Genomic DNA, 27,901 nt, shown 5'->3' on the forward strand with positions numbered 1-27,901 from the left:
CCCTGGTCACACCTACACATAAAGTAACTGTAATGGCCAACGATAATTGAATCATTGAAAATGTTATCTTATAGACAAACGAAAATAAAAACACTCAAATGTGCTAATAGGAGAAGAGCTGGAGACTGTTAGTACAGTTCGGTTTCTGTCTAAATTGTAGGGTAAATGGCAGTCTAAAATGTGTATTTAAAGAAGGAAAAAAATATTCAAAATGATCATAAACATAACGCTTTTAAATGTACATATTATACCACAAATTTCATAACACAAACATATTACACGAAAACTACGACCTCAAATAACAAATAACTACGTAAGAAAAAAGCTTTGTACAAGTTTCTGTAGTTCCCTGAGATTCCTAAAAGCAACACTAAAAACTAATAAAAAGGTAAATTCTTCTATTTGCTGTCTGCAAGGAGAAATTTTACATGCATTGGGACAAAGAAATGGCCTTCTGCAGATTCATAAAGGCTTTTTCATACCTAACAAATCCCATAAACCAAAATTCGAAATCGTCTTCTGTGACTATTTCTATGTACTTCTGTGCTGGATTGTCCATGTTCCCACTTTCGTTAGCTCTTTTTATCTTTTTCACTGGGACAGAAAGCTGCAGCAATGGAAATTTCAAGGACTTCAATTAGATAGATGGGAAATTAGGATGCAGTGAAAACAAAGAACTTGTTTTTCGTTTCTTTCTAGTACAAACATAATTTATATTAAGAAAATATATCTTGGAGGAAGGTTGGCTGGAGATTTCCCATTTCACACATGTAGATGAGATGATTGTGTATCTAAATTAAAAAAGGAAAGATTATTTAGGCTTGTTCGAGGGATCCTTGACCTCCAATTTGAGTTTTGGAGGAACTCGACCTCCAAAAGCTTATAATGCCAATATATTCCTCTTCACCTTTCAATTATTTACACACTTTAAATAGAGATATATGATACAAGATAATCCTACCAATTCCTAGTAAATAGACAGACCATCCCGCTGCTACTAGTAATATGTTGCCATGATTCCAATAAATATCTCGTCTCTTTCCAAAAAATGAATTATTGCCATCGTAAAAAAAAAAAAAATAGCTATCTTCAAAAATAAAATTAAGATCATAGCAGTAATTACTTCAATTATACATGTTTTGATAGTAGGTCATAATCGACACCACATTGAAGGGTAGAGTGGGTCGAAAATGTGAAAGATATCTTTCTAGAAGGTTTTAGATAGATGGAATCAAGACTTATGGTGTAATTAGGATGACAAAGTTCTTAGCCCAAGAATAGCGTTGTCACCAAACAAAGGAGTCTTCAAAGAATACAACTTGATTTAATTCAAAATAGAAACCTCCCTAAAGAACAAGACTTGTATTCATCATCACATTCTAAGTTAGGATTTAAACAACCCTCCAACCATAAGCAAGTTCCGAACATAACATTTTTCCATTTTCAAAGGTTAAGACTGATTAAGTTCACCCATTATGGTACGTAAACAACATGAAACCTAAGAATAAAATTAAGCAATTAATTCATTTTCTTAAGTAGTCCGGTCAATAAACATTTCCAATTATATGCTTTTCTTGGTAATTATTTCTCGAGATTTCTAATTTTCTATAAATTAGTTCAATGTTTACCCAAACTTTTGCTCGATACACACAGAGTGCATCTTTGGTGGGCGGCATCGAATAGGACTAAACAATATAATAGATAATATTTTAACTACTCTTTCTTCTAATACTTTCGAGTACTATCTAATTCTTGCAACAAAATGGCACAATCAGAATCATTAATTAGGGGTCGGAAAATTTACCTTGTAAGGAGTCCTGAAATGGCTTCCAGAAGACAACTGAAGGGTAATGGATCTTTCACTACAAAATGCAATTTTTTCAGTGGAAATGAAAAGAATCCCAGCAATTGGACCTGCTGTTGTTGATAAATAGCACTGAGATGCCTTCAACACCTTCTCTCCCTCAATAACACCAAACATTTCCCTAAATATATTTTCTCTGCCTCCTTTCTTAATAATTTTGGCCCCAACACTCAGCTTCCCCTTCACTGTTTCAGATATTTTAGGCCCCAGTCTAACTGCAAACTCAACATCGATAAAATGTAATTAATTCCACATATCCATCCATATAAAGATCAAGACTCCTGCATATATACAAACGGATGGAAAACTGTTACACTTAGCCCCTATTTGATGGCCATTATTTTGGGATTTTCAATGTTTTGGATAGCGAATTTTTGGATAATGTGTGGTTCAAAAGTAAGTGCATGTTTCGTATTGATTTTTCTTTCCAAAAAATCAAATTTTTGACCGTTATTTTACTATTCCAACTGCCATTTTTTATTTCTTCTCTCACTAGTGGGACCATTTTTTTCTTTAACGGTCAAAAAATTCATTCTCAAGATCACTACCGAACAAGCCCTAAGGAAAAGTTTTGGATTTGTATGTAAAATACTAAAATATTTTATTGTGTGAATGTCTAATTGAAAACGAGTATGTAGAAATAACAATTTTGAAATAAAGGATATCAAAAAGGGGCTTAGTTTGATGAAGTCGACTCCAAAGTGTTAAAGGGATAAATTTCACATCATTTAAATACAAAAATATTAACCAACATAAAAGAGTTTGAGCTATTACTCTTAGGTTGACCTTAATAAGGTATCACGGTCTATTAAGGTCTAACGAGTAATTCAATATATATAAAAGCTCAAACAAGTACTAGATTCCAAGATTGGTGTGCTCAAAAGAGCACCATCTTCAAGGGCATAACAAAGAAACACCGTATAAGGGTTTGGCTACTCCTCTTTGCAAGATTAACCGTTTGAGATGGAATCTCAAGTCATTTTTTCAGGAACAATCACACATACATTTTAATTATGGATCTACTACCAGAAATCAATAAGTAATTTCCTCGTATACCTAAATAATCTCATTTTTCAATTATTCAACCATTTCATTTTACTAATTTCAATGTTAGCCAGATTATTCTAATACTGCATACCAAATATGCCATAAGAGTATGTTACCGTGTTCGCGGATTCTGTAAGCTAAACTGTTAGCCTTTCTTTCAAACTTATAGTGATTCCTCCCAGTTGGGGGCTTCCCTTTACCTGCATTTCCAAGAAAAATTATTAAACAAAAAAAACACACAACATCATAAAGAGTACCAAATTTGTAAATTACATACTTGATGTGAAGGCAGGAGAAGAATTAACCGAAGAAGTGGAGCTGACAGGTTCAGATGAAGTATTACTACACATTAAAGGGCTTCGAGGAAAACCATGATCTTCAAACTTGGAACCATTCATTTTTTCATGAATTTCTACAAATGATACTTTTCCAAATTTCTTTTCTTGATTTGGGTATTTGAAGCTGTCGAACGTAGAACGAAGAACAAGAAGAAGAAAGGGAAAGTGGTTGGAAAATTATTGTAGTATATAATTGAATTGAATGGGCGGTGCCCCCCACTTGTTTGAAATATAATAGTATATCAAACACAAAAGACAATTTTATTTTTTGGAAGATTCTTTACTTCATTAATTTGTACTAAAAAAAATAAACTATTTAATAATTAAAAAGTACTTTTATCTTGTAATGAACTTTCTTGGGAAGTTCCAAAATGTGGAAAATTTCATATGTGGTCATTGAATTTCTAGAGAACTCTCAATTGGGTTATTAAACATTAATTTGTTTCATTTGAGTCATTGAACTTCAATGTAGTTCAAAATTCATCACTCTATCTCATTCCATTACATATCATATACCAAAGCGATGAGAAATAACTTATTGGCACAATAAAATAAATGTCTTCCAATGTAATAGAAATGAAAATTGTGGCAATACGTTTATATTAGAAGAGTAAAAGGTTTGTTTATTTTATTTTATTTTTTAACATTTTTATAGCGTGACGATAAGTTGACATATAACACGTTCACTAGAAAATTTGCTATCGTATAAATGTCAAATAAGCAATTATTATCAATTCAAGAGACAAGAAATTATAGAACATTGAAATTTGAAAATCACACTAAAGTTCAATTATCCAATTAAGATCGAACACAAGTTCAATGACTTATCTAAGACATTAAAATTAATGACCCATTTAAGATTCCATTGAATATTCATTTCTCGATGAAATTTACCCAAAAATAAGCACAAGTATGGTCTTTATAAGGACTTGAAAATAGAAGTAATGAACAATTTTTATTTTTTTTTTACTTTTTTTTTTTTAGGGAAATCGAAAAGAATGAGGCATAAGACGACGTAAATGGACTATGAAAATGTCGTTTCATTGAAATCTTTACACAGATAGAAAAATCCGGTTAATTGTATTAACATACTAAAAGAGTGATTGAATTTGAGGTAAATTACAATTTAGAGAGTTGAGTATAACCTTTTATAGTTAGGTGACCCAATTCACTCTTCAGTAGAAGTTGGATGACCTCCAATGAAAGAAAAAAGAATTATTATTTTTTAATAAAACATTATTATTTATTTCAGTACTAGAAAATCGAAGTAATCAACATTGCCGTGGGGCTACGAATCCGCGTGGACTTGTCTTTCGTATGTCGATCTCCAAATGAATTAAATTAATTAATGACTTTTACGCGGAGAAACATAACTTTTTCTTCACTCTTCGAGTCTTCGTCCCTTCCAATAAGTTGCCGTCTGCACAACGGCAAATATTTGAAAATGAAATCTTGATATCTTAGTATCATTCTTATTATTTTTTCTACAATATTCATTTTGAATCCCTAAAATAGAGCGAGGAAATATGTTAACCGATCATACCTTGAACCTTGCCATTTTAACATTTCATTCCAATAATCAGATTCATATAGCACTTGTTCGACTCCCCGTTTGCTAAAAATTCATTTTTCACTGACTTATTTTCAACAACATTTTTTCAATAAAATAATTTTGTATTTAAATGTAAAATATTTTTCTGCTTTTTAATTACACATTTTTCAAAAAATCACTATTATAAAATAAATTTTTAAAAAAAATGAGTCAAACATACTTATATTTTTCTTTCAAAAATCAGATATATCCCATCTCACTTCATCGCACCGCATCCCACCTCATCTCGCACCCCACCCCACTCATTCAAACATATGTGTCTCTCCCTCTCTTGTTGACATTTGGTCACCACCGACACCAACTTCGGCCGTTGTTACCGAAAATCAACTATCCGATTACCCTCTACGCCCTACTCCACCTCACACCATCCCCACTCGTCATTTAGCCCCTGTTTGATCCCCGTTACTTGAAAATGAAAATGGGGGGAATAGTATTTTTTAGAAAAATGAGTGGTTGAAAAAGAATGAAAAATTTTCGATTTACGTGTAATATTACTTTATGGAAGATAGTGTGGTTGAAAATAGGAAAGAAAAAAATGGAATGTAATGTAATTTAATTTAATGGGGATCAAACAGGGGCTTAATACATTTCCCCAAAAATTCATATTTATAATCTGTTTTTACCAAATCAGAAGCTGTATCAAGACCCCCAAACATCGTCAACTGCCCTAATGATGTATATGTCCCACGGAACGACTCTCGCTCTGATTCTTATGGCGTCGTATTCTCATTCGATGGCTCAATTTGAATAATGGAGTGCGAGGGATCTAATAAACATATAGTCGACATAATGGAGTTGAACAATGCATATCAAAGCACGAGGCGAATGGTAAATTTATAATTGATTTAAATTAGTCATATAGAACGTGTGATTGAATATGAGAGACCTAATAAATATATGATCACCTTATGGAGTTGTATAATGCATACAAGAGCACGAGGTGCTTGATAAAATTATAACTGACTTAAATTAATTAAATAGAGTGTATATTGGAGGATTAGGGATCTATGATATATACAATCGATTTATTTGAGTAAGACGATGTATATTGAAAACAGGAGGTTATGGTAAACTATAATTGATTTAAATTATTTAAATAGAATTTATAATATTGTACGAGAGAGTTAATAAAAATATGATCGACTTAATTGAATTAGACGAGGTATATCGAAGCATAGGGCACCTAACTTACATTTGACTTAAATTAGTTAAACGAAATTAATGAAGTACCATGGACCTTATAAACATATGATCGACAAAATTGAATCAGACTATATATATCGGAGCATGAGATGTATGGTATACTTAGCCGTCTGTTTGGCAGCTTTTTTTTTTTTTTTTTTTTTTTTTTAAGAATGAATTTTTGAATACTAATTTTTTGAAGAATGTGTAATTAAAAAATAGAATTTTTTTTGCATTTACGTGAATAATATTTTATTGTGGGAATGTGTGATTGACAATGAGCATGAGTTATCTCTCTCTCTTTCTCTTAGTTACCAAATAGGAACTTATAATGACTTAAATCAGTCAAATAGAATTTATAATTGACTCACATAAGTTGAATTAACAAAATTCATCTTCAAAGACATCATCTGAATATAATTTAATCACACTCAAATAGGGATGGCAAAAATCGTCGTCAAACCCGATGACCACGAGTTCTGGACAAAGATCACCGCTTAATCGAGTCGGATACGAATAATAGGGCCTCGCCCCTCCCCCACCAAATATATATATAAAGAATTTAATACTTTAAATAAATAAAAAATCGTAAAATTTTATTAATTCTAATAGAAGTTAGCAACTAAGCCCTTGTTTGGCCCCCACTAAATTAAATTTCATTTTTCTCGCTCCTATTTTCAATCACACAATATTTTATAAAATAATACTACACGTAAATAAAAAAAACTTTTTTTTGAACTACTTATTTTTTTAAAAAAAATATTATTCCACCTATTTTAATTTTAAAAAATGGGGTGAAATAGGGGCAAAGAATATCTAATGAATACGATAAGGAACATACTGGCTGTACAGGCCCTATGTTCATAGGGCCTGTACAGGCCAGACACATTACAAGGGGGGGTGGATAATTTTTTTTTATTTAAAATAATCCCCACCCACTCACACAGCATGTGAGGGGGCCTGTACATTAGGCTTTTTCCATACGATAAACAACAAAATTCTTAATTTACCAAATATATTCAAATAACTTAATTTTTAAAAATAAATTAATTAATTAAAAAATCTAATAATTATATTATTGCCTCACATGAATGAATGGAGACAATAAAATAAATTATCAAAAACAAAATAAATAAATAAATAAATAAATACGTAAATGGGCAACTCCCCGTTGCCAACCCTACACTCAAAGTACTCACGTTTCATAAACCTATCGTGACGTGACTCATATATTCAATTATAAGATTTTGCCCATTTAAAGTCGTATATGCTAAAAACCCGACGATAATAAGTCATTTATTAAAAATGACCAGTCTGTTAACTAGATAATAGTCGTTCCTAAAAAAGTGAATAGAATCTATGTACTGAACCTGTAGAAAACAATTGGGGTAATTCGTAAAAGGATTTTTTGAGGGCCTATGGTATTGGATGAAGGTGGGTCCTACATTGATGAGGATGATGGTGAAATGATCATCGGATCTTTTATGCGCTTTACACTTTGCATCGCATTAACCAAATCCTAGTCGTTTGCTTAAAAATTAGAGCCTTAACATCTTCTTCTTGAAAAATAGGATATTAGCACCATTTCTTATTATTAGTCTTTGTCACGTGCATTGCACGAGTTCTGTATTTATTGTGTTTTCATTAGCTTGCAAATTGTAGATTTTTCCATTGAAGATCAAAATTGCCACTTTTGTAACTGCAGGATTATGCTTGATTAATCATTATTAAACTAAAATTTCTTATAAAAATTAGTTAAGTATTGTAGCACTTGTAATCTCATCTCCGGACTACTTAAGATAAATCATTAGTTCTTCCTTTGAAATTTGTTATAAAAAACTGGCTAAAACCATTGCAGCACTTGCAACCTCAACTCAGACTGTTTATTTCTTCCTCAAGAATTCCTTCTTAAATTTTGGACTTGTTTAAGAGCAATCTTGCTTTCTTCTAAAATTTCTTGTAGAACTTACAAAACTCACAACTTCAGCTCGAACTGCTCAAGAACAATCCTTATTGCTTCATCTAGAATTTCTTATGGGAATTTGGACTTTCATAAGAGCATTCATTACTTTCGTATAGAATTTCTTATGATAATTGGATGGAAGGTCGTAATACTTTGAACCTCAGTTTGAAATACTTAAGGAGACATGACATGATATTGAATTGACCGAAAATAACTAACATTGAGTCATGTCTATATATAATTTACTTATCATTTTTTCATGAAAAACAAATGTTTAGCCATCGTAGAAAATTGCAAATTTTTATGTAATGCCTTTCAAGGATTCTTTCAATTGGCATGTTAATTTTTTAATATTATTTGATAGGATTACTTCTTTCCACCACAAATTCGTAAATTAGTATACTTTGTTGACCAACTTTTGAGTCAATGAAAAATTTATGCCTAGAATATTTTTGAAATTTTATAAATCGATATTATGTTTTTAACTTACACTTATGTAAAAAATAAATAAATAAATCACACACACACACACACTCCTCCTGCCCAGATTTTTGACAAAATATATCATTTTTTAATATAAATTATTTAACATTTCAGATTTATTTTGTTAAAAAATTTAAAAAATAAAAATAAAAATTTAGTCCCAACCCCACAATAAATGGAGAAAAAGAACATCGACAGAGACAGATAGAAACAATTAGGAAAATGTATAGTAAATGAATGAGATGTCGTCGTTTTATTATTCACTTAATGAATGACAAAAATAATAATACAACTTATAATCTATATTTATCTCTAAACTTACACAGACTCTGTAGGAATAAACCTAACAACAAGTGATATAAATAGCAACAAAGATAGTTTACCAAGCATAGGTTGATCTTTTGCAGCAATTATTTTAAATGGTACTTATTTTTATTTATATTACCTCAACTATTAAATCAACTATTAATCTCACGTAGAGGTGTAAAAGTAAGTTGACCGCCAAATACCGAGCAACTTGACTGGGTTTACGGGCTACTGAGTGTCCTGAAATATTATATTGCAGAGAAGCATAGCTCTATAGCTATGTAAGCTGTTGATTTTACGTCAAACTGCATGTATGTAAGTGTACAGTTGCACGGCGACAAGGATATGTAAGAGGAGCATGTCCCTCACTGTATTTTAATAAGAACTTCTCGTGCATGGAGAGGGCAGTGAACTCCGTGTGCACTGCTCGAATTTTTTTTTTCTTTTTTTCTAAAAACTTCAATTTTCTGGTTTTTAAAGAAATTTTAAGGTTCTCTATTTTTTACAAAATTTCTGTCAAATTTGATTGGAAATATGTTAATGAAAAAAAAAAAAAAAGGAAATGGAAATATATGGACTCAATAAAAGGGAAAAAATATATATAGCTACAGTGCAACTACGGATACGAACAGGGAATGTGTACTGTAAATGCACGGTAAAAATGGATAAAAAAAAATGAAATATCACTGTATCAATCACAAAACAACACACCGTCATTTTTACTCGATGATGGGGAAAAAAAAGGATTTTACTACAGTGTGATAAAATGGAACAATTTACTGTTGTCAATGTAAGTATTATGCCCTAGGTCCAATCGACTTTGGACATAAATACTTTTATATATAATTAATGTAATTAAATGGCAGATCTATTACTTAATTAATAGACAATTAAATAAATAATAGAGTCCGTAGATTCAAATATTTGTAATTTTTTAATCACAAGGAGTTGTGATTGTGAGATACAAATTACATCTGATTGAATCTTAAATCATCCGTGGTCGTAAGTAATAACAAGATACGGATATCGTTATTACGGATAGACCAACTATAGTAACTTCTCATTCTCATTTTTATACAGTAGGGAAACAATATTTAAGACATTTCTACAATATAAAAAGGGGTTGTTTCGATATATATAACTTATTTTGAGTAAGTAAGTTAGGTCTTAAGTCATCTTTATGCACTGTTCTTAGAGGCGCGCCAATGATGCGCAGCGAAAATGTTGAATGTTTATTCCTTCACTTCGTCGATTCGAAATTTAAAATAGCCGCTTGAAGCATTGAGCAAAAGAAATCTTTTAAAAATTCCTATTTATTTACTATTTAATATTTACACTTGGAACTTATCTTCTTTTGAAAATTTTGGAAAAATGTATAAATTTCTTATAAATTTGTTTTAGATGTTTGGTAGGTATTATTTTTAATTATTAAATGATTTTTTGATTGATTAAAAATCAAAATAATATTAAAATAAGAAACCACCTTTTCACGCTTTTTTACACCTACGCCTCACCTAGAACATAACTTAATCTCCATGCATTACGTTTTTTAGAATACTATCTTTTTGACTTTATAGTCTCTTTATGAAAACATCCCAAAATAGAGTACCATGAAAGAAAGTTGATTATAGATTGCTAATGAATCTAAAATATTATCTTATTAGGTTGCCAGCCGAGTTTTTAAGGAGGACGTAGGATAAATTTGGCTGGCAATATGTCTATGTTGGTTCAAATCTAACTTGATCCAATTATTCACCAGTCTATGATGAAATGACGTAATCGTATAACCCCTTCCACTAGATTGTACGAACGCATAAACATGAAAGCAACAAGTTTGAGTCTTGACAGACATTCAAAACATAAGCAAAACAATGAAACATGGTGACCTAGGATGCATCAACACGATAGAAGTACCCCCTTCAAACAATGACGTGTGACGACATTTATCTTGTGCATATCTATAGAGCTTTCTTACGTCTCAAAGAGAGCGAGAAAAGAGAGAGGTGTCTAAAAGCTAATCATTTCTCAAAAGACATTGCAATCTTTGACCTACGTTTATTGAATTTCTCGAACAAATGGCACCCTATAATAACTAGTTTGTGAATAAGAAGAGCTGCTTCACAATTCTAAAGATCATGCAATTGTAGAACCATAAAATAAATTCCATGAGCATCTTTCCTTTTGGAGATAAATTGTCATAAAATATAACCCCACCTAAGCCTATTGATTCCCCATTTATAATAATAAAAAATAAAAAATATAACTATCTTGTATTATTGTCATTACCAAATTATGAGCCTCATTTTTGGACCAAAATGCAGTTTAAAATATTATTTAATTGAAAAATATATTTGTGAGAAATGGTTCTCTTAACCCTACTATTGTTTGGTGCTATTTGTGTAATTCACAAGGATTGTGTTTTCCCAGTATTTATTATGGACCATTGAATGGAATCGATGGTCGGGATTTAAACTTAATAGATATTTTGTTGCCTTGGCTTGTTAAAGAAGTTTTGGATCATTTACCAAACATATGACTTACCCCACGTTTTTTTGTAAGAGAGGACAGTGTCTTTAGGTGGTGGGGGGTTATTTCAAAAGTAGGTTGGTCTTTATTTTCTGGTTGCTCGACAGAAAACTCTCCTCCATTTTTAGTTCCTTAAGGTGGCGGTTTGAAGGGATTCTTTGCCGGTTTTACTCTCTCTCTCTCTTGGAAGGTGATTTGCAAGTCGTGGAGGGCTGTTCCTAAGCCTGTAAAATCAGCCATAAGGAGGAGAATAAGCTGCTGAAAGAAGGAAGCAGAAGCTGTCCAGATTCAGCCATATGGGTTGTGTTATTTCCGGTTTCGTATTTTCTTGGTTTTGCCTTAGAATTTCTTCTATTGATTGATGTTTTGGTTGATTGAACTCCTAGGATCCCCAACAAACTGGTATCAGAGCTAGGAGGAGTGAAATATGTCCAAAAATCGATCAAAATCGGCAAGGAAATCGCTACTCTATTTTCTGACCGAATCTAAAAAATTCAAATTTCGGCCAAACTATTGACTTTTCGGCGAAATGGAACCTGGACCCATAACCAGCAGACCGAGGCGCTCCTTGTGGTGGGGCGCGTGACCGGCAGCGGCGCGTGGCGGACCTCCGGCGAGCTTTTTTCGGGCAGTTTACTTATTTTGACGTCCTGAATGCACTGATGCCGTTTGTTTTCTGTTTCAGGTTTTACAAAAAAAGTTGGACGATTTTGCCCCTAGCTTGACGTCTACCGCAATGAGGTTCAGAAACTTGGCGGTATATTTACTGTTTTTTCAACAGTAGTTTGGTAAGATTATTCCAAACTCTCCGTTAGGTTAGGTTTGGTATCCTTACCGGTTTATGCATGGTTATTGTTTGGTTGCTTATTTGTGAATTCTGTTGATTGAATTCTTGTGATTAATTTGTAACCTGGAAGCATATTTACCTGCTTTATATACCTGTGTTTTGTGAACGGATTATTTCACTGTTGTGCTTCATTTCTAAAAATTGTTTTTTAACTCGGCACTCAGTTATATATTGATCATTTGGAAAAGAATTTTTCAAAACCTTTTCTGTTGTGTCCACGAGTACAGTTATATATTGATCATCTGGAAAAGAATTTTTCAAAACCTTTTCTGTTGTGTCCACGAGTACAGGCCACTCTTTTATAGAATCTATAATGGGTTCGAGGGTTGAGTTATTGCAATTCGATGGAAAGGGGGATTACTCGATATGGAAACAGAAAATGAGGGTCATTTTGGTCCAACAGAGAGTTGCTAAAGCTCTTGATGATCCCGCTACATTTTCTGATGAGTTAAAAGCTAAACCAACTGAAATTGAAGACATGAATGAAATTGCTTACAGTTATATAATTTTGCATCTATCTGACAGCATTGTGAGACAAGTTGATAGTGCTAAAACTACTAGAGCCTTGTGGATTGCTTTAGATGCTCTATTCTTAACTAAAACTTTACCTAACAAAATATACCTGTTGGAGGGGAATTTGAGTGACTTTAGCATAATTGTTAAGAGTCTAGCTCATAATGATAAAACATTTGATGATGAGGATTTAGCTGTCATATTGCTAAACTTTTTGCCCGAATCTTACAAAGAAATGAAAAATGCCATAAAATATGGTAGGGACACTCTCACTCAAGCTATTGGTTCATGATGCTTTAAAATCAAGAGAACTTGAATTAAAAAGAGAGAACAAAATTTATTCTCGTGAAGAGAGTCTATTTGTTAGGGAAAGATCTGAAAAGAAAGAATTTAACTTCCATAACAAGAAGGGCAGAGGAAAATCTAAAATGAGATCCAAATCTAAAGATAAAAGTGGTAAGAAATGTTATCACTGTGGAAAGTTAGGACATTTCAAGAAAGACTGCTTTGACTGGAAAAGGAAACAAAAAGACCCGAACAATTCTGATGTTGATAATGCTGCTATTGCTTCTGAATTTAATAGTTTGCATGTCATGAATGTGTCTGAAGAAGAATTTGACAAAAATTGGATTCTTGACACATGGTGTACTTTCCATATGTGCCCTGATAGGTCTTAGTTTTATAACTATAGGGAGACTGAACCTAGGAAGGTCTACATAGGAGACAATAATTCTCAAAATGTGATTGGAGTTGGTGACATAGCCATCAGGATGTACGATGGGGCCGTCACGCAGCTCAGAAATGTTAGATATGTCCTAAATTTAAAGAGGAACCTCATTTCCTTAGGTTTTCTGGAAGATGAGGGATATACCTTCAAGTCTAGTAACAAAATTTTGAAAATTATGAGGGGTTCTCTTATAGTTATGAAAGGGCCTAATAGGAATGGGCTGTACTATCTTGAGGTTAGAACTGAAATACCATTTGATTCTAGCCTTCTTGCTGTAAGTAAAGACAAAATTGAACTTTGGCATAACAGAATGGGTCACATTGGGTTTAAAGGGCTAAAATCTTTAAGTAATCAGAAATTAATTGGAAAAGATGACATTAAAACTATGGAATTATGTGAAACTTGTGTTTTGGGTAAGTCTCATAAGGTGAGCTTTGAAGCTAGCTCTCATAGGACCAGCAGACCATTGGACTATGTTCATGTTGATCTATGGGGCCCAGAGAAGCACTCCATATTTGGTGGGAGCAAGTACTTCTTGTCCTTAGTGGATGATTACTCAAAAAAAGTTTGAATTTATCCTTTGAAGGCTAAGTCGGAAACTTTTGGGAAATTCAGGATTTGGTTAAAGTCTGTTGAGAATTAGTTAGACAAGAAACTTAAAACGTTAAGAACTGATAATGGGCTTGAATTCTGTAATAGCGAATTTGACAACTTCTGTAAGCAGAAAGGTATAACAAGACACAGGACTGTTAAATATACACCTGAACAAAATGGGGTTGCTGAAAGAATGAACATGACCATAATGAACAAAGTTAGGTGTATGTTGATTAGCTCTGGCCTTACGAAAGGTTTTTGGGCTGAAGCTGCAAGTACTGCAGCTTAGCTGATTAATAGGTCTCCGTCCAGCAGTATAGGGTTTAAGACCCCACAAGACTTGTGGATGGGAGAGCCTCCAAATCTAGAACACTTGAGGGTGTTTGGATGTGCTGCATATGCACACCAATCTGAAGGGAAACTTGAGCCGAGGGCTGTCAAGTGTGTGATGTTAGGGTATCTCGAGGGTGTGAAGGGCTATAGGTTATGAGTTTTAGGGGTCCAAGGCATTAAGATTATCAACAGCAGGAATGTAGTCTTTAATGAATCTGAGATGCCATGTCCAAAACAGAAAACCGAAAAAACTAACAAATCTGAAACTGAGAAGAGTATTCAGACTGAGGTGAAGCTGACTAGGCTAAATTCACCTACACTTGGGAATGACGAAAATGACCCTATACATCATGAAAATGAAATTGAAATTGAACATGAACCTGAAGAGGTGACTGAACTTTAAGATAACATTGAACCAGTTGAAGTTGAACATTTTAATGATCAGCCATCTAATCAAGATTATCAGCTTACTAGGGATCGGGGGAGGAGGCAGATCAGGCCAAATCCTAGATATGAATCCCTAAACTTGACTGATTTTGCCTTGGTTTCAGGTGAAGCCCTTGAACAGATAGAACCTGCTAGTTATGAAGAAGCTGTTAATGGAAAATGTTCTGAAAATTGGCTAAAAGCTATGCGGGAAGAAATGAAATCTCTAACGGAGAATAAAACTTGGAAGTTAGTTAACAAACCTAAGGATCATAGGATAGTTCAATGTAAGTGGATTTACAAATTGAAAGAAGGAAATAATCCTAGTGAAGGCTAGATTAGTGGCGAAAGGGTTCACTCAAAAGGAGGGGGTTGATTACAATGAGATATTCTCTTCTGTGATAAAGTACAAAACAATCAGACTGGTTCTTGCATTGGTTGTTCAGTACAACTGGGAACTGAAACAATTAGATGTCAAGACTGCTTTCCTACATGGGGAATTGGAAGATGATATTTACATTAGTCAGCCTTAAGGTTTTGAGGTGAAAGGTAAAACAAACTATGTGTGCAAATTAGAAAGATCTCTGTATGGGTTTAAACAAAGTCCCAGACAGTGGTACATAAGGTTCGATACCTATGTACTGAAGATAGGTTTTAAAAGGAGTGAATATGATGCATGCCTGTACTATAATGATAGTAAGGAGGGCTGTGAGGTCTACTTGTTGCTGTATGTAGATGACATGCTTCTAGCGAGTTCAAGTAAGACTGAAATTACTAAGATGAAGAACCTTTTAAAATTAGAATTTGATATGAAAGATTTGGGGAGTGCTAAGAAGATTTTGGGGATGGTTATAAAGAGAGATAGGGCTGAAAATAGACTAGTCATTTCCCAAGAAGCCTATCTAAACAAAGTCATAACTAAATTTGGTTTGAATGGATCAAAATCTGTGAACGTTCCCTTAGCAGCTCACATGAATCTTTCCAGTGCACAATCTCCTAAAACTGAGGAGGAATTTAGAGAAATGAGGAAAATACCCTATGCTAATGCTATAGGTTCCGTTATGTTCTCTATGATAACAACCAGGCCTGACTTAGCATATGCTATAAGTTTTTTGAGCAGATTTATGTCAAACCCAGGAAGCCCCATTGGGCAGGTTTGAAATGGTTGTTAAGGTACATTGTTGGTACATTAAATCTGGGTCTAGTATATGAAAAGAGATTTGAAAAACTTGTTCTAAAGGGGTATGTAGACTCTGATTTTGCTGGTGACAAGGATAGCAGAAAGTCTACCACAGCGTACTTTTTTACACTAGGTGACAATTGTATAACAAGGAAGTCACAATTGCAGCTTTTAGTTACTTTGTCAAGTACTGAGGCAGAATATGTTGCCATAACCGAGGCGGTTAAGGAATGTACTTGGTTAAAAGGAATTTTAAAAGAATTGAACTTCATGCATGATACACATGTTATGTTTACTGATAGTCAAAGTGCTTTATTGCTTTGTAAAAATCCTGTTTACTATGAAAGAACTAAACATATTGAGGTAAAGTATCATTTTATTCGTGAGAAACTGTCTCAAGGTGAAGTTAATCTTGTTAAAATTCACACTGATAGGAATCCCTCTGATATGGGAACAAAAATTCTGCCTGCAAGTAAATTTAGATTGTGCTTATCTTTATTATATATTGACACTGGTTAATTTTTCTTGCAGGTAGTGGGCGATAATGATGAACAGTTCTTCCATGTGCAAATTCGCAACCAAGAGAGAGTGTTATGAGAACCAAGGTGAAGAATGTGAGAAATGGTTCTCTTAACCCTACTAGTGTTTAGTGCTATTTGTGTAATTCACAAGGATTGTGCTTTCCCAGTATTTATTATGGACCATTGAATGGAATCGATGGTCGGGATTTAAACTTAATAGATATTTTGTTGCCTTGGCTTGTTAAAGAAGTTTTGGATCATTTACCAAACATATGACTTACCCCACGTTTTTTGTAAGAGAGGACAGTGTCTTTAGATTGTAGGGGGTTATTTCAAAAGTAGGTTGGTCTTTATTTTCTGGCTGCTCGACAGAAAACTCTCCTCCATTTTTGGTTCCTTAAGGTGGCGGTTTGAAGGGGTTCTTTGCCGGTTTTTCTCTCTCTTGGAAGGTGATTTGCAAGTCGTGGAGGACTGTTCCTGAGCCTGTAAAATCAGCCATAAGGAGGAGAATAAGCTGCTGAAAGGAGGAAGCAGAAGCTGTCCAGACTCGGCCATATGGATTGTGTTATTTCCGATTTCGTATTTTCTTGGATTTGCCTTAAAATTTCTTCTATTGATTGATGTTTTGATTGATTGAACTCCAAGGATCCCCAACAATATTATTAAAAAATAAGGGATTTTTTTAAAATTTACACGTAACATTATTTTAAAAGAGAACATGTTGTTGAAAATAAATTTTAAAAATATAAATTTTTGAAAAAATAGGACCAAACACAGGTTATATATCACTGTTTAACTATTAAAAAGGCTAAAAGGCTTCAAGAACTGAGTAGCCACACAAGCTCGCTAGCTCCTTTAGCAATTCCTTCCCGGTGATTTACACTGTGTTAAGCCCTATTTGAGCCCCATGGTTTAAAAACTTATTTTTTTCTTAAACTCATTTTTAACCGCATATTCTTTAAATAAAATAATTTACACGTAAACTCAAAAACATTTTTCCTAATCTTTAACCACACATTTTCCAAAAAAAATTACTATTACAAAATTTATTTTTACATAAAAAGGATAAAAAAAACCCGTCCTCGCATTTTATTGTCTTGTGATCACAGGTTAATAAAAATTTTGTGAATTTGAACTACACTTTTTTTTAAACTTAAAAATCTTTAGAGCAATAATAATTTACTGAATTCAGAGCAATAATACATTACATTTCATGAAAATTTTACTGCAAATGACATCATCTTCCCTAAATACATTTTGCAAAACAAAATCCAGCACATTACATACCAATGCAGTTTCTTTCTCCAAGTCTTCATGGTACCTATGGCTGAAACTATGATGTAACTGAGGAAGATACCTGCAACAAAGGGTATATGCTCAATGTTTGACGATAAGTTCTTTTTCTTCTCGACCCTTTTTAGTAGGCTCGTTGGAAGAAACGAGTAAATATGACTCATGAGCAAACGAGGAACAAAATAACAATTCTCAAAATTAAAGAATTAGGAGGAAAAAAGAATGCATAAACTAGACTTTTGGATTATGATCTTGGCATAGGAGAGTTTCCTCTCTCTCTCTCTCTCTCTCTCTCTCTACACACACACACACACACACACACACATACTCCCTCTGTCCTAATTATATAGACTGTGTTTCATTTTTCTCTTATCCCAAATATATAGGTCTATTTCCTAATTTAGAATATTTTGTTTTGTTCCTTTACCAATATACCTTTATTCAATTTTCCTCATTTAATATGCCAACTTCTTGAAATCATCCAAATACACACATTTATCACTTTTTGGAACACATGGAACAACTTTTATTTCCTCTTCTTCAAATTTAATCATTCAAATTTTTTACTAATTCAAACAATAATTTACAACTACATACTGAAAATTAAATAGGGGTAAATTAGGAAATATGTCGGCAAAAATAAATTTTCCAATGACATTAAAGAAGATTTTTTAATTCGTGTGAAAAACGAAACAAGCCTATATAATTAATTGGGACGGAGGGAGTAAATGCATTCAACAACAACCAATTAAGCCTTTAATCCCGAGATGTTTGGGTCGGCAAGGTAATCCTTTTTCGTCTCTTCGTAAGTTCATTGCTATACGTCCAAAGCAACTAGATCCTTTGCAAGCACATTACTCATTGTTAGTTTCGACCTACCCGACTCTTCTAACATGTCCTACAATTGTACCATTCTTATCCATGAGAGCCTCTTTATAGTTATTTATTTTGTGTACACTAGACCACCGATAATTTTCTGCACTTCGGAGGACTATTCACATACATAACAATCTTTCGTTCAAATACATGTATCACTCAATTTATACACTAAGCCAACTGTAATCCCAAACAAATATAAATAAACTGTACAATAAGAAAAATCCATGTACCTATTTGGCAAGGACTTCTTTGTGAGCTTTATATGAAAGAATTACATTCCATATTAAGGAAACAAAGTTAGCAGCAAGGACCTGTAAAAGATGTGTCAATTTGTCAGATAACAAAGGGTACAAACGATAAAAAATACAGCTGATAACTAAACACAGAAATGCAAAAGGTAAGAGGACATTTGGCCCCTAAAATTCACCCAAAAAAAAAAAAAAAAAAAAAAAAAAAAAAACATGTATATATATATATAAACAGAATATAAGAGTAGCTCTGAAACCTATATTTTTATTCTGAGATTTATTATTTCCAAATGGGCATAAGTCCATCTTAATGTCATTTCCACAACATTCATTTTACGGTCCTTTTGTCCTCAAACCTGACTATACAAGCCTGATCATGCCCTTATATAACCAAACCTGAAATTGTTGCGGCACAAATCGGAAGTTGAGAAATTGGAAGGGTATCCACAACTGCCAATTTGCAAGAACAGAGGGGAACCACTCCTACAAAAACAGGTTTAGATACTACCATGAAAAGTCTAAAATAAAGTCTTCTTATTGGGTGTGCATCCAAAGCTTAATGGAAGTACAAATATAAAATGAAAAGATCTTTAGCAACACCTGTTTTAGCTTTGGAATCACATGTGAAGGCCTTCCCTCCAATGTCACCAGTGTAGATAAGAAAATTCCAATAAAAGTGGGAGCGAAAAGAAACTGCATTATGTCAGGTCAAATTCATTAGAAATACTCGAGAGGTCAAATCGTGATACATAGTGATAGTATGAAAGGGATATTAGATAAGATAATCAAGCAGCTTAAAGATGTTACCTGATCAAGTAAAAGCCGCAACAAAGCACCAGATGCTCCAGGTTTTGTGATCAATTTACTTAAATACAGATACCTTCATGTATAATAGGTTCTATCAGTTGAATAGAGAAATGCCACAAAGATTTTAGATTCTATTCGTATAAGACAAAATCAAGTTACTCCAACATGGTTAAACACTTGCTTGAGAAAACAGGAAATTTCTGTTCCAAGGGCAGTTAGCTATTTAACTCAATCCATGAGGAAATAAAGAAAAGGGAATAAATTACGTGATGAGCACAACTGTCTACCAAAATGGCTTGTGGAGATAAAATGGAAATCAACTGGAGCAGAGACACATCAAGCTTCACTCAGCACACAAGAAGACAGAATAAAATAAAAATAAATAAAGATAGAATGATAAACAGAAGCTAGCTTCCATTTAAGAGGTTACTAGCTTCAGATCCAATCCTTAGTGATACACTACTGAATTCATTTGGCTCCTTCACAGCCCTAATTCTTACTTTAGCAAGTGTGCAACTTAATCGAGGTGGAATTACTCTTCTCTATTGTGGACACTTTCCATCAGCCCTATGTTGCTTGGACTTGGGTGTGGATGTCCAATACGAGAAAATATATAGGAATCGGGTCCTGTCCTTTTAAAATCTAGGATATGGAAATACAAACTAAAAATGATCCAAAATTTAGCACGTCGATATGCCTTAAATCTTAAATTACTTAGAAATTTATATAGGTGCATTTTTAACGACGGACACACACACACACACACACAGAGGAATGATCTCCTAAGCACCGGTGCCATGACACACTATTTAATTGGTGAATCATTAAATATATGGTACTTACTATTAACTTATTCATCAATTAAATGGTGTGTCATGTCACCGGTGTTTAACTTAACATAAGTTAAGCACAAGTACTTAGGAGATTATTTTCGTATGTGTGTGTGTGTATATATAATGCAAATTTATAACAAATTAAATTGCAAGTTGATAATTCAATTTCAAGTCTAGAAATGTGAAATGCTTATATATAGAAATTACCAAAGTAACAAAAATGATATAAAGATCCTCATTGATTTATAGAATTCGAGAAGGATCTCATACCCTAATCCTTGTCGTCTGTGTCCAACACAGGTACATCTACATTAGAGTCTAAGCAAGAAAGTCCATGTCTAGTCCTAGACCTAGAATCTCCAATTGGAAGAAATACAAGTGTAGACCAGCTAGTTCCAAAAACTTGACAGTATAAATAAATTGGGCGAAGTCTTTTCTTAACTCAATCATTTCCTACAAGTATGAGGCAGCTGTTGTTTTTATCTTCTATTTTTCGTTTATATATATAGCAAAACATCAACATATCCTTGGTGGGTCTTACCACCAGGGGGTGTTGATGGGGTTTGAATTCCCCAACCATTTATATAAAAACAAAGTCCTTTGGTACAAAGAAAAGGGAGCGTAAACCTGACCATTAAAAGCAATGAAAATGCAATATGTGAAGAATAGGAAAAGTAAGGGTAGTACTAATTCCTATACAAGCTGAGCAAATGAAAATTAGACCAATACATTCTAATGTTAGGAAGACCATGTCTATCAATTTGAACAAGAGCTCGAAGATCGCGTGGAAAGTCTAGAGGACCATACTCTTGATAATGTAGCGGATCCCAACCTAAAGATGCAAGTGAATCTGCGATCTGGTTCCCCTCCCCTCTTAATTTAAATAGACTTGTGAAATGATAACAAACAGGTTTCAAGTTTTTATGAATTCAAATGTTGCACATTGATAGAAACCTGACTCTTGAAGCAAATCAATGAAAAAACTTAATGTTATATTGATATTCAACAGAAATAAAATGACAATTTCCAAGGCATTCGAGAGGCCTAGACTCTCCCAATTTTCCCACTATTTTCCTGGATGAATATCACGGCTCCCCCCTTATTATATTTATAGAGACTCTACCAACTTTCTATAACATTTTTACTCTTTTGCTAACCAACTAAGGAATATTCTAGAATAGCAAAAGAATAACAACTTGCATTGAATGTGAGGGTCTATCACTACTCGCCCCTTCGAAATCCACCTTGTCCTCAAGGTAGAAGTTGTTGCGTCTTCATCATATAACCCCACAAATTCTTCTGTAAGAGATCCATTTAAGGTCACCACTCTAAGGGGACATTTCCACCCTTTGAAGTGAAAGGACTTATTCAATCGAGCAACAATCACAAGTATAATATCTAAGGCAACTCCATAGCCCGTTGCCCCTACCCACAAAATACCGATGTCTTGTATCCGACGAGCTATAATGAAATTGGAGGCTTGATAATTTGAATATACTACCTGGGAAAGTAAGTTGGACGGGTTAAGCTTGCTATTTGGGCTATAGGAGTTGGTTTTAGTCTTATATGGACTGTAGATTGAGTTGGCCTTTTTCATAGAATTGTTTTTATCTTCACCCTTTTGGGCCAATGCCAATTCCATAATCTGGCCCAAACCATGTGATTTAAGCCTTATAACTTCAGTTCCACCCCACTGTTTCAGCCTATTGTCCACACTCAACTCCAAACCGAAGCTCTGGTTCCCTTTGTCGGCATATTCCCCACGGATGGTGATGATGGTTTCGGGCAGAATGACTTCTATTTCTTTCTCCTTTTTCTCCCAATCATCGATTTCTTCAATGTTTGGTACAATTTCAAAATTAATCGTGGGCTCTAGCAAAGTGACTGCGAACTCCTCCTTCCTGTCCGGCTCCTCCCGGTGGTACGTATTGAGGGGACTTACTCCAAATTCCTCCAATTTTGGGCAAATTTTCGAGGTGATGGTGAGTTCCAATGGATTTTCTATTATCCCCTTCTTGTCCTTCCCGTCTGTAAATTCACCAGCAAAGGAGATCTGCTTCACGACCGGCTTCTCTGTTTTCCAGTTCACCACCCCATTCAATTCCAGCCCATTCTCTTTCCCTTCCTTCACCGTTGTCTTCTCCTCCAGTAATAGTCCTTGTTCATACACTTCCATCGAAGAAGATGCTACGGCTTCCAACATCTTCTCTTTCCTCACACCCGAGTGCTTACGAGCTGGAATTTCTTCAGCCATGGATACCTCAATGCGAAATTGATCTAACATCAACCACTTCAATTCTTTCCAGGTTCTCACAGGCTGGCTTCGATCTATTAACTGAAACCAATTCCAAGTTTGTTAGTCAAAACAGGCTGTTGCAGCCTCTACTTTCTCTGCCTCCAATAATTGATTTCTGGAGAAGATCTTTTCTGCCTCCGACACCCACTCATTTGTGTTTTCACCATAGAATATTGAAATTTCTAATCGGCCACATGAATCCAGCCCCAAATTATTGTCCCGATCTCCTTCCTGTTGCCTTACCATCCTGTCCCTCTGATTGAATATTGAACTCGATTTCTCCTTCCACTCGCTTCTGAAGTTTGATTCCATTCGTCCGAGAATCGACAGCTCTGATACCAATTTGATAGAAACCTAACTCTTGAAGCAAATCAATGAAAAAACTTAATGTTATATTGATATTCAACAGAAATAAAATGACAATTTCCAAGGCATTCAAGAGGCCTGAACTCTCCCAATTTTCCCATTATTTTCCCGGATGAATATCACGGCTCCCCTCTTATTATATTATAGAGACTCTACCAACTTTCTATCACATTTTTACCCTTTTGCTAACCAACTAAGGAATATTCTAGAATAGCAAATGAATAACAACTTGCATTGAATGAGAGGGTCTATCACACATCTTGCATTTGGATGGATAGGTTAGTTCAAGTGTGGAGTTTAAATTTGAAACTCTACATGTTTTAAAAACCGTCCCTAGCAAGGAAAATAGTATTTAAAATTCCTTGTTTGGAGGCAATAAATCCATGGACTTCTAAAACCACTAAAATTTTTATTCGTCAATAAAATTTGCAAGTGTTTTCAAAAACTATTGACACAGCATCCTATTGATTTCAATATTCATAAACACAACTTGAACACGAGTCTAGGTTATTAAGCCCCTGTTTGGCAGCCATTTCTTAAAACACATTTTTCGACAACATATTTTATAGAATCCATAACTTTTATAAACTTTTCAACCATGCATTTCAACTTTTGTCAAAATCCAATAAAAATCTACATTTTAACAAAACCAAATAGAGCTAAATAGGTTAGAAAATTTGCAGAAGTTTTCCTTGGTTTTTTCGAAATCCAAACTCACTTCTATGTATTGATACCCAATATACTGAAAAATGAAAAGATTTTTACCTTCTTTTAGCAAGACTATACTCATTAATACAAATACATTAGTGAAGAGAATTCTAGAAAAATCCCAGTAGTTAAGTAATAAGCAGTTATCCAGGTAAAATCCTGTTAATTATCAGTTGTCTAAAGATCAATTGATTATTGGACAACCTACTACATACCACATGCAGCACAAGAAGATTGCATATTTGATAATCTTTTTGGCACCATGTAACGCCTGATCAGTAACAGAGAACTGCATAACACATTTTACTACGTAGATGATAATTTCCACTGCCACACTCATCTCCACCATCATTCCCTTCTCAACACACCACGGATCTGTCCTGTGGCCATCACTCTTTTCTCAACGAACCACCACCCCCTACCCAGGAGTCAGGAGCTACCCCTTACCAGCTATATGTCTAAGTACAAGTTTGATTGATAGAAACACGATTGGGTGCATTTGAAATCCATTTAATATGTGTCTCAAATCACTCGATTCTTGACAGTTGACTTCAGATCCCCACTCTAAACTGGGCATCAAACAACCAAGGAAAATTTTGGATTGTCGATCTGAAATATAATAAGAGCAAAATCTTTCTATCCAAACACATCCTAATTATTTTGGCACAAAGTATGAATCACATCATTTGTAATTAAGCACAAAAGTTAATTAGACTGAAGACATCCTATAAATATTATATATTTTAGAGAAAAGATTGAAGCCATTACCAGAAATGCAATGTTGGGCCCACCAAAACCAGCCCCAACAGTGTGAAAATAGATGTCCTCTTCAAGTCTAGAGATGGCACTTGATCGATCACAAGCTGAGGCATATAACAAAAAATATTAAAAAATACTTAGAAATCGTAAGCCCAGATATGATACAATCTTCAAGGAATTAAATATGAACCGCGACTGAAAACATTAACTAATTGTGGATAGTCCATTTGTCCTCAACATATCTATACAAGAAATGTGTATACGATCTCCAAGTTTAATCATCAGAAAATCACGTAATTGCACTCCATAACTGATGATGGACAAGCAGGAATGTAATAAGTAAATGTTATATAGGTACCTAGAGCTAATATGTTTTTAATTCACCTCTAGTTAAACTCCATTACATGTCTCTAGAGCACAATTTCTTTCTTTTTTCTTTCATGTGGGGTACAATGGGAAGGATGGAATGCAAGTGCCACGTGGAGTAAATATGCAAAATTATTAAATTTCATTAAATGAAAGATTTTGCTTCTAGAAAGCAGGATTTCATAAGACAAACAAATTATTTGTCATGATAGTGAAAAAGATGAGACTAGGCAAACAAACCAAAAATTTCCATTCTTAATTTCACCATGGACATTAGCTTTTCAGCTTGCCTATGGGCCATGGCAACGACGTTGAAAATTAAGTGAGTATTATATGCTCTTCAAATTCAACAATTCCTTTGTGGAGTATGCAGTCCTTTTAAGCCCTTGTTTGGTTTTGTTAAAAATCATATTTTTAGTAGATTTTGATAAATAATAACAAAACGTGTGGTTGAAAAGATGATAAAAGTTGTGGACTCTATGAAATGGGTGGAAAAATTTAATTCGTGATTTTGAATTAGATTTTTATTAATTTTTTTAGCCAAACCAAACAAGGGACAAATGAGCTCCTTTCACCCATTTTTCTTAGACAAATTAAAGCTCTTATTCTAGAACCATACAACCGTTACTATGCAAAAATTAACCGAGACAGCCACATTCAGAATTCTTGTCCAGATACATCATCAGAAATGTACCTGTAGCTTTCTGCAACCAGCTCACAATCAAGAAGACAAAATATGAAATCATTTAATTTGAAGTCTCTACCTTCTTATTGATGTATGATCTCGATCATAAGGGCATAGTAGTTTACCTGACAGATCAGATCACCAGCTAATGTCAAAAGTGCTGATGTAACAGCTTTTGTCATCACGGGATACTTGACAAGAAGAGACAGATACCTGCACAGAGATGAAAATTGAGTTTACAAGGGAATAAAGATACTATTAATCAGATGAAAAATTAGCTGGAAGGGCACAAAAAAAAAATGGAAGAGTATAGCTTATTTCGAAATAAAAAAAAAAATAGGGAAGAGTATAGCTTATTTCGAAATATTTATAGCGTCCTTTTTATATAAACCCGTTTACATTCTTCTGCCACCAAATTTACATAATTCAAACATATAGCAAGAAAGACAAGTAACAACAATTTGACAAGCAGAGTATGAAAGATTTCACAATGCATAATTATTTACGATATTATAAAAACAATAGTCAAGCATCCAGGCATTTGCATTTTTGCCATTCAACAATAGCACCAGCGAATATTGCCACAGCTATAAGACAATAAAAAATTACAACTAAGCATATTATATAATGAATCTTAGCTTCAATTGGAAAGACATAAGGCATGTAACACCTTTCCAAGTTGCCACGGTACTCCAGTCATCTTTTAGACTCTTCTAACTATACTGAACATCTGTGATGGGTGTTTTGTAATTCCAAACTCGACCATTTTTCTTTTAGGTTCATGCTAGTCCATGAAGTAGCCACATATTAAAATGGATAATAAACCTTCATCCTAATTCTAGGGACATCTTGCAGCAACAGAGTTGCTGGAACCCTTCACAATTCATTAAATCCACCGTAAATAGTTTTTGGATTTAACATATTTTTTCCTTTTTAATGACTTTCGGGCAATTTAAAATTGACTTACGCATTGAAGTTCTATTAAATTGTAACTTTGAACTTAAGGGGAAGGGCATTCTAGTATGAAGAGGGCCTTTAGGACCCCTTGAATAATCACTAAATAATTTTACGAACTCCACATTCGAATAGATTCCGCATTTTTAATTTTTATATGTATAATTTAGAATGCCTCACATTTTCTGATAGCTACATTTATTTAGTTTTAAAAACTACAATTGTGCCGAAAAAAAAAATGCATATTAACAGCATGTTTTGCTAAGCTTAAAATAAGTTAAATTACTTCAAGTAAATGTTATTTTTTTATTACTTATAAGTTAAAAACAGGTTGCCTTTAATGCTTGGTAAGGTAGGAGCTAATAAGTAACTTGTTCGTTATAAGTAAACCGATTATGAGAAAAAAATTTAAGCATTGCCAAACATGCACTGAACAGTAAGAAAATAAATTATGAAGTTAAAACCTTACCAAGAAAGCAGTGGCCAACCACTCCCATCACCATCGCCACCTCTTCCACCGGAATTTCCACCACCGGGGCCTCCAAAACTGCCTGCTCCACCACCGGAACCACCGCCACTGGAAACCCGAAAAGACCGATGACCCGAAAATCTAAGCCCCAATTCAGAATCGCCCGAGACCTTAAAACCATGTGTAGAAGGGAGATTAAAACTGCGGTGACAGATTGCAAATCTCCTAGTTATGTAAATTGGATTAATCCTGTTCTGGCAATTGAAGTGGCAACTGGGCGTGCGAGAGAAAGATGAGAAACGAAACAAAAGACTACGCAGCAAACGAGGGGATTTTTGGGTCATTAAAGAATTCGAAACCACCATTGTTGTATAATCTACAGATAATGCAAATTTTACCGTTCAGATTCCTGTCCGTAGAGTCCCCAAAGGCACGCGGGTTTTTGAGGTTTTAAGCCAGAATGTTCACCCTTTGAACGGACTCATTAGGGGTTTTGAGTTGCATTTTTTAGCGAGTCTCACGCGATTATATTAATAAATCTTTTTGGCAACAAAATAAATAACTAAATAAATGAATTAATGTGGTATATTCTGAATAATTTGAAAGGTATGGAACAAACACTGAATATCTAAAATTCATAACACTATAATGTATAAAAATGTGACTAAAGTCGAAAACCATACCGTATAATGATCTCTCATGATCGGTCGTGAACATGGTGATAGTGGTACATCTTAAACGAGTTTTAGAATTTGAAACAATTCAAACTCCAACCA

At 34.0% G+C, this 27,901-nt stretch overlaps 2 protein-coding genes across 3 annotated transcripts; both read right to left on the reverse strand.

Moving 5' to 3' along the window:
- Window positions 1–203: 203 nt before the first annotated feature.
- Window positions 204–3,457, reverse strand: LOC111410733 (putative GEM-like protein 8). Its single transcript, XM_023041229.1, has 4 exons — window positions 3,189–3,457; window positions 3,028–3,111; window positions 1,805–2,079; window positions 204–607 (listed from the first exon to the last, which is right to left on the reverse strand). The coding sequence occupies exons 1-4, from the start codon at window positions 3,307–3,309 to the stop codon at window positions 425–427; spliced, it is 663 nt and encodes a 220-aa protein (XP_022896997.1). The 5' UTR covers window positions 3,310–3,457; the 3' UTR covers window positions 204–424.
- A 14,163-nt stretch (window positions 3,458–17,620) lies between these two features.
- On the reverse strand, window positions 17,621–27,632 carry LOC111410740 (protein sym-1). Of its 2 annotated transcripts, none has more exons than XM_023041241.1 (8): window positions 27,126–27,632; window positions 25,828–25,915; window positions 24,661–24,755; window positions 19,690–19,762; window positions 19,483–19,575; window positions 19,279–19,365; window positions 18,865–18,945; window positions 17,621–17,819 (listed from the first exon to the last, which is right to left on the reverse strand). In XM_023041241.1, the coding sequence occupies exons 1-7, from the start codon at window positions 27,488–27,490 to the stop codon at window positions 18,865–18,867; spliced, it is 882 nt and encodes a 293-aa protein (XP_022897009.1). In that variant the 5' UTR covers window positions 27,491–27,632; the 3' UTR covers window positions 17,621–17,819. The 2 variants fall into 2 exon arrangements, with proteins under 2 accessions (XP_022897009.1, XP_022897018.1); XM_023041250.1 differs by having other exon boundaries at window positions 17,621–17,817; window positions 18,862–18,945.
- Between the last annotated feature and the right edge of the window lie 269 nt (window positions 27,633–27,901).

The sequence above is a fragment of the Olea europaea genome, chromosome 2 (genome assembly GCF_002742605.1).
Source record: "Olea europaea var. sylvestris chromosome 2, O_europaea_v1, whole genome shotgun sequence".
NCBI classification, from domain to species: Eukaryota; Viridiplantae; Streptophyta; class Magnoliopsida; order Lamiales; family Oleaceae; genus Olea; species Olea europaea.

Bases quoted from the DNA above. Each gene is read 5' to 3' on its own strand.
- LOC111410733 (XM_023041229.1), bottom strand. From the start codon at position 3,309: ATGAATGGTTCCAAGTTTGAAGATCATGGTTTTCCTCGAAGCCCTTTA. The intron at 2,080-3,027 runs GTAACATACTCT...TTGAGTTTGCAG, and splicing joins TTACAGAATCCGCGAACACG to TTAGACTGGGGCCTAAAATA. The intron at 608-1,804 runs GTAAATTTTCCG...CCATTGCTGCAG, and splicing joins ATTTCAGGACTCCTTACAAG to CTTTCTGTCCCAGTGAAAAA.
- LOC111410740 (XM_023041241.1), bottom strand. From the start codon at position 27,490: ATGGTGGTTTCGAATTCTTTAATGACCCAAAAATCCCCTCGTTTGCTG. The intron at 24,756-25,827 runs GTAAACTACTAT...TATATGCCTCAG, and splicing joins CTGGTGATCTGATCTGTCAG to CTTGTGATCGATCAAGTGCC. The intron at 19,366-19,482 runs GTGTTGCTAAAG...CTGTTTTTGTAG, and splicing joins TGATTCCAAAGCTAAAACAG to GAGTGGTTCCCCTCTGTTCT.